This window comes from Myotis brandtii, unplaced genomic scaffold (genome assembly GCF_000412655.1).
Source record: "Myotis brandtii unplaced genomic scaffold, ASM41265v1 scaffold284, whole genome shotgun sequence".
Classification (NCBI taxonomy): domain Eukaryota; kingdom Metazoa; phylum Chordata; class Mammalia; order Chiroptera; family Vespertilionidae; genus Myotis; species Myotis brandtii.
In genome coordinates, this window is record NW_005360846.1 from 708,889 (window position 1) to 715,931 (window position 7,043).

Genomic DNA, 7,043 nt, shown 5'->3' on the forward strand with positions numbered 1-7,043 from the left:
GTCCCCCCGGCTCTCCTCACCTGGCCCCTCTCTTTCTTCATTTCTGAGGTGAGGGTGGGGGGACTTCAAAACTATTTTAAAATAAGGTTTTTTAAGGCTCCTTTGTCTCTTACAAAAGTACCACATGCTCAGGGTAGGAATTTTGGACAGTGACAAAAATATTTTTAAAAAAATGGAAATTCTGGCCCGTCCGGTGTCGACCCACGAACAAAGAGGTCGCTGGTTCAATTCCAGGTTGGGGCACATGGCCAGGTTGCAGGCGCGATCCCCAGTAGGGGGCGTGCAGGAGGCAGCCGACTGATGTTTCTCTCTCATTATTGATGTTTCTATCTCTCTATTCTTCTCCCCTTTCTCTCTCTAAAACCAATCTAAACATAATTAAAAAAAATAAAATAAAAATGGAAATTCTGAGGCAGGAGGGGGTGGTGGCTAAGCGGCAGCTGTGGGTCTGGTGGCCGTGGCTCGGTGGCAGCTTCATCTCTATCTGTAGCGACGTCTCCCCCACAGCCTCACTTCTCGTCTCTCCAACGGGGCAGGGTTCGCCTGCCTCCCAGGGCTGATGCAAAGACTGCTGAGTTCACGCACATTTTAAAGGGTTTAGCATAGTTTCTGGCCAAATTACAGCTCAATCACGGTATCTTATCTTTTGAAGATCTCACCTGTACCCACTCATTAGACGAGCAAAAGCCTAAATCTGATGACATTCTGTTGGTAAGGATGTGGCTGTACAGAAACTTGCGAGGACGTAAACTGGTGAAACCACCAAGGTTGCCACGTGTGGTCAAACTGAAGATGCCCGTGGCCTTGGGCTCAGTGATGCCACTCCCAGATGCCAGCCCTGGAGGATTCTCGTGGGGGCCGGGTGTTTATGGTAGCCCTGCTTGGAGTGGCGACAGACAGGCACGCTCATTGTTCCGAAAATGGAAGAAATACGCTGTGAGTCATGCGATCGGTACTAGCAGCAGGTCAAACGAATGAGATGTGTGCAGTGGTTATTTTTTGTTTTTTTAAATATATTTTTTTATTGATTTCAGAGAGGAAGGGAGAGGGAGAGAGAGAGAGAGAAACATCAATGACGAGAGAGAATCATGGATCGGCTGCCTCCTGCACGCCCCACACTGGGGATCCAGCCCGCAACCCAGGCATGTGCCCTGACTAGGAATGGAACCCTGACTTCCTGGTTCACAGGTCGACGCTCAACCTCTGAGCCACGCCAGCTGGGCAGTTCTGCTTGTTTTTTTTTTTTGTTTTGTTTTTTTAAAAATATATTTTATTGATTTTTTTACAGAGAGGAAGGGAGAGGGATAGAGAGTTAGAAACATCCCTGAGAGAGAAACATCCATCAGCTGCCTCCTGCACAACCCCTACTGGGGATGTGCCCGCAACCAAGGTACACGCCCTTGGCCGGAATCAAACCTGGGACTCTAGCCACTGAGCAAAACAGGTCAGGGCCTTGAAGGTATTATAAACCAGGCACACAGTAGGTGCACTATTATGTTAGGCATCTCTCCCTCCACATAGCCTGTGAATTCCCCCAGGGGCTTGCCTGAGGCTGGGGGCTCATTCTCGTTGCTAGAATTGGTCCGGTGTGACCAGTGCTGATGGAGGCATTTGGGCTGTTCCCTGGGCTGTATGAGTAGCAGGGCCAGGCCCTTTCTCCCAGTGGACCCGTTCCCCTCCCTCCCTCCAGCACGTGCCCAGCACTGGAGTTGCTGGATCAGGCTAATGCGTTGGCCTCGCATTCAGTTTCTCAAACTTCGCAGTGTTTCTGACGGGTTTTCAGTCTGAGTGATGGGTGCCCATCGCCCCCTCGGTCCCCTCGCACCAGTGCCTGGGCGTGGCCCCCCAGCTCCAGGCCTGGCAGGCGTAGGGCTCCCTCCCTCCGCAGCTGAAAGGCCTCCGCGGAGGAGGGGAGCTGGAAGCCCTGGGACTGGAGCTCTGAGCCCACCCAGGGCTGGGGCTCATGAAGGCCCTGCACACCTGCTGAGGTGGAGGGGCTCACGGAGGATGTGGTGGGAGGCGCTCCTGGGTTCCTGCCACAATGACAGAGCCAGAGACCACGCGCCCGCGGCGGGGGCAGGAAGTGCCCCGTGGGCCACCAGGCTGCAGAGAGAGGAGCAGGCCTCCCTGCCCTGCGTGTGAGGCCAGGTCCCCTCTCCCTCATGCTGCGTCTCCCTAAAACACAGCAGCCAGGCTGGCAGCATCACGGGCGTGGCTGCCACAGCGGGGATGCGGTGGGACAGAAGGAAGGCCTTCTGGGGGCGGGGAGGGGGGAAGGGGTGTGGGAATAGGCTGAGATGAGAGACAGGTTCCAGTTGGGTGAATCCATCAGGTGGGTTGTCGGCTGATGGCAGGTTCAGTTATTGCTTAGTTAGTTAATCAGTTACTCAGCAAACCTGGAAACCCAGAGACCACCCACCGTGGTGGGGCGATAAGGAGGTGGGTGGCAGAGGCAGCTCAGGCCTAGCCCCAGGCTGCAGCCGTGCGTGACTGATGCGAATGGCCACCTTGCCCCTGGTGGTCCAGGTAGGAACAGAAGCCAGGGGTGGGATGGATTCTAGTAGTCAGGCCCCCTGGCCGGCTTGGAGGGTCACCTTGCTCCTTCTTTGGGGAAGGCTTCCTGAGGAGCTGGTGACGGGATGACTCTCAGCAGGAAGAGGGAGGGGAGGGCACTGCAGGCAGAGCAGGCAGCTTGGGCAAAGGCTGCAGGGAGGAAGGCTCGCACCTGCCCCACCAAAGCATGGCCTGGGGCAGAGCGCAGTTCCGAGGCTCAGGCGGGGGAGGAGCCTGGGGAGGGAGAGAGGCAGGGGTGCGGAGCAGGTGACCTAATTTGGGGGCTCAGCTGCAGAGCCTGCAGAGTTCAGCTGCACCCACTCTCCACCCCTCAGCCCCGCCCAAGATTAGTCCCCTCACCTGCTGCCTGGGCTGTCATTTCGTCGTCACTCGATAAATACTTACTGAGCCCTTCCTCTGCGCCAGGCACTGTTCCAGACCCTGGGAATAACGAGCTAGACAAGATCCTTGGGGAACTGCCAGGCCGCTGGGAGGGACAGATAGAAGCATGTAAACATCTAAGCAGGATACTATGAGGGGACAGGCTCCGAAGGAAATAAAACAGGGGGAGCCCTGACTGGTTGGCTCAGTGGATAGAGCGTCGGACTGCGGACTCAAGGGTCCCGGGTTCGATTCTGGTCAAGGGCATGTACCTTGGTTGCAGGCACATCCCCAGTAGGGGGCGTGCAGGAGGCAGCTGATCGATGTTTCTAACTCTCTATCCCTTTCCCTTACTCTCTGTAAAAAACCAATAAAATATTAAAAAAACAAAAACAATAACAACAACAACAAAAAACAGGGTGATTGAAGCAGAGGGACTGTGGTGAGGGGGGGCTGGTTGGAGAAGGCATTTATGAGAATGAGCCAGCCTTGGGGCATGGGAGGCGAGAGATCCAGGCAGAGGGCCCAGCAAGGCAGAGAGGGCTGTGGAGCTGGAAGCCCTGAGGAGCAGGAGCCAGCTAGTGTGGAGGGGGCTTGGAGAGGGAAGGAGGGGGGGGGGGGGTGCGAAGTCTCAGAGGCAGGAGGGGCGGGATCATGAGGGCCCTGTGGGCTGCAGCGAGCGGTATGGACGCTAAGTGAACGGGAAGCTACAGGGGAGTGACTGTGTAAATTACAAGTCGACTTAAAAAACAAAAACAACAGTTAGGATGGTATTACCACAGATCAGGCGGGAGGATGGTGGTCAGGATGGTGGCAGGGGAGGGAGAGAAGGAATGCGCTCTGTTGCTGCTGCTCACCAGGTTCCCATCTCTAAACACACGTCCCGGTCTCTCCTAGACACTGGGATTCTGACCCACCAAACATGGGTTTTTTTGGTTGGTTGCTTGTTCTGTTTGGTTTCTGCAACAGCCTCACCATTTTTAACTGGTTTTTGTTTTAAAATATACCTCAATATCTCGTATTTTCCACTTTCTTTTTGTTCGTTTTCAAAGTGTACAATATTTCTGGACTTAAAATTTTCCACTTAAATGTTAGGAAAAATGTCACATTTTCAAAAAATTCTGACTGGTGTTTGTTAAAATAAATTTGTAATATTGAAAAATTGAAAAATAAAGAAAGAAATGCTCTGTAGGTTGGAGAAAGAACCCACAGGGCTTATGCGTGGATTTGATGTGGGCGAGTGAAAGATGAAGCGAGGACCCCCCCGGCTCGGGGACGTAGACTGTGGTGGTTGCTGGGGAAGGCAGACAGGGCAGGCTCGGAGGTCAAGACCATGTGTTCTGCTTTGGACATTTTCAGTTTGCAATGCCTGTTAGACAACGGGCAGTTGGTTGTTGTATTCGTTTCCTGTTGCTATTGCAGCAAGTTATAATACATTTACTGGCTTCAAACAATACAAATTTATTACCTTTCCATTCTGAAGGTCAAAGTCTCCAAAATGGTCACAAAGTAGTCATGGGGATGTGAAGTACGACATAGGAATTATAATCAATAATATTGTAATAACTATGTGTGGTGCCAGGTGAATACTTGAAACATCAGGGAATCACTTTGTAAAAGTGCATGATTGTCTAACCACTATGCTGTCTACCGGAAACTAATCTATATATATAAAAGCCTAAGTGACCAGCCAACCAAACAACTGGTCACTATGATGCACATTGACCACCAGGGGGCAGACACTCAATGCAGAGGCTGCCCCCTGGTGGTCAGTATGCTCCCACAGCCAACCTCCCGCAGCCCCTCCCCCTGGCCGGCCAACCTCCTGCGGCCCGATCTCCGGGCAGGCCGAGGGACCCCACCTGTGCATGAATTTGTGCACTGGGCCTCTAGTACAGAATAACATTGAATGTAAACTGTAATTGAAAAATAACCTTTAGCCCTGGCCAGTGTGGTCAGTAGTTAGAGTATGGGCCTGTCCACTGAAGGGTCATGGGTTCGATTCCCAGTCCCTGTCGGGGTGTGTGTGGAGGCAACCAATTGATGTGTTATCACATCGATGTTTCTCTCTCTCTCTCTCCCTCCCTTTCCCTCTCTCCAAAAAAATCAATGGAAAAAATATCCTCCTGTGAGGATTAACAAAAAGTAAAATAAAAAATAAAAAAGACAAAGTTTCGGTCAAACATAAAAATTAAGACATTCCTCAAAATAAAACATTTTAAAAAAGAAGAAAAATAAACTTTAAATTTAAAAAATCCAGGATAATTTCCCCATATTAAGATCCTTAACTTAACCAAGTCCACAAAATCACTTTGACCGTGAAAAGTAGCATAGTCACAGGGTCTGGAGATTAGGACGCCGACATCTGGCGGGGAGGTGGGGCGGGGTGCGGTGGACATTATTCTGCTTTCTACGGCCAGGCTAGTCTGCCTTGTGCTGGAAGGATGCTAGGCCGCAGATGCCGAGGTGGGAATCTCAGCATTTGTGGGTGGATGGGAGCCATGGGGTGTCGGAGGGTCCCTGGGAAGCTGTGCTGGCAAGGACTCCGGTCAGAAGTCAGACAGCGAAGGGGCCAGCGAAGGGGCCTGGGGAGGAGTCATGAGAGAGGTCGGAGGAGGTCAAGGAGAAAGGGTGGCAGGAGGAGATTGTCACTTACGCCCAGGCTGCTGAGAGGGTGAGGAAGATGACGACAGAAAGGTGTCCATTGGCTCTGGCAACGTGGGGACCACTGGGGACCTTGGGTGGAAGTCAGCTTGGGGTGGGTTAAGCTGGCGGGGCACACACACAGGTGTAGATGTTGTTATTGTCCTATCAACCGTGGAGATGAGTGAAGGATGTATTTTACACTTTTTAAAATTTAATAAGGTTTTCATTTTTCACAATGTACAGCTGGCGGGACCTGGTGCTCATGCATCTTCGCCAGCAGCTGGGGCGTCCCCACCCTTGGTGTTTCTGGTACATGACTTGAGCTCTGTGCTTTGAAGCTAGGTTAGTACGTCCTTCCTAAGGAGCCCCTAGGGCTGTCCTGGCCCAGGAACTGGGGGTCTTCAGTCTCTCAGAGACAACAGCTGGGGTCGCAATAAGCCTATAGTTGGGAACTTCCTTACACAGCTTGTCGTGTGTTGCTTTGTCAAACAATACTGGGTTATTGAGCTTGCCCTGAACCTTGCCTTTGGACCACTCCTTCCTTCTGGCCTTGCCCCAGATTTGTTCACTGGGTCTTTGTCTTTCTTGGCCGACTTCTCAGCATCTTTCTTCTTGTTGTTGTCGTCCTTGGGTGGCGTAGAGGCACTTGAAGAGCAGCTGCTACCACTGCTGCCTCGATAAGGTGTCGGACAAAAGGGCCATTTTATAATTTTAAAAGATGTAGATGGATGGGAAGTGAGGAAGTGGAGACAGTACCTCCTTCCTGCCCTCCCCCCCAGCCCACTGTAGCCTCATTATGACCTTTCAAGCCATAGACTAATTTTGTTCTTCCCTTTTATAAAGTCGTCTGTGGCTTCCTACTGCTGTTCGCTGTTAGCAAGCCCAGCCTCAGGGCCGCTGCCCCAGCACTCCTCCCTCACAGCCCTGGGATGGGGAGCTCACTCCCTGTGTCAGGCAGCCCAGCTCTCCCCGGGCAGCAAGGGTAGTGAGAAGGTTCAGGCTGAGCTTGGGGTGAGTGGGTGGGTTGGGGGGCAAAGTTTGCTGTTGGGCATCACATCTGAGGCTTAATCAGGCTGAGGCGCCCACCCCCGACCTCTAATTCTGACTGACTCATAGGATAGGGGCACCAGCTGGGGCAGCCCTCTCTCCCCAGCAGCCACTGAAAAGCCGGCACTGCCCCAAGTATAACCAATGGTGCTGCTGGTGGCTTCCTGGGTCCCCCCACGGCCACCACCCACCGAAGAGCAGAGTCCTTTTTTACCACCACTATCACCCTCTCGACAGGGTGGGCCATTAACCATTTCCTGCCTGGAGCTGTGCAAAGGTAGAGGCTGAGCCATGGCTTCCACGTAATGTGGTGCCTGCCACCCTGGGCGGGGAGTCGGACGGCCTTTCCCGGGTCTGTGCCCGCTCCGTGGTTTTCCAGCCGCCCTACCCCGGGGGCCTGGGGTGGGCAGGCGGGG

At 52.9% G+C, this 7,043-nt stretch overlaps 1 protein-coding gene across 1 annotated transcript in view; it reads left to right on the top strand.

Annotated features, from left to right (window-relative positions):
- Positions 1-7,043, top strand: part of ITGAE (integrin, alpha E (antigen CD103, human mucosal lymphocyte antigen 1; alpha polypeptide)) — a 61,233-nt gene that overhangs the window by 15,038 nt on the left and 39,152 nt on the right. The window contains exon 3 of the mRNA XM_014541935.1: positions 717-871. Coding sequence (XP_014397421.1) covers positions 717-871 — 155 coding nt within the window. The remainder of the gene's footprint in view (positions 1-716; positions 872-7,043) is intronic.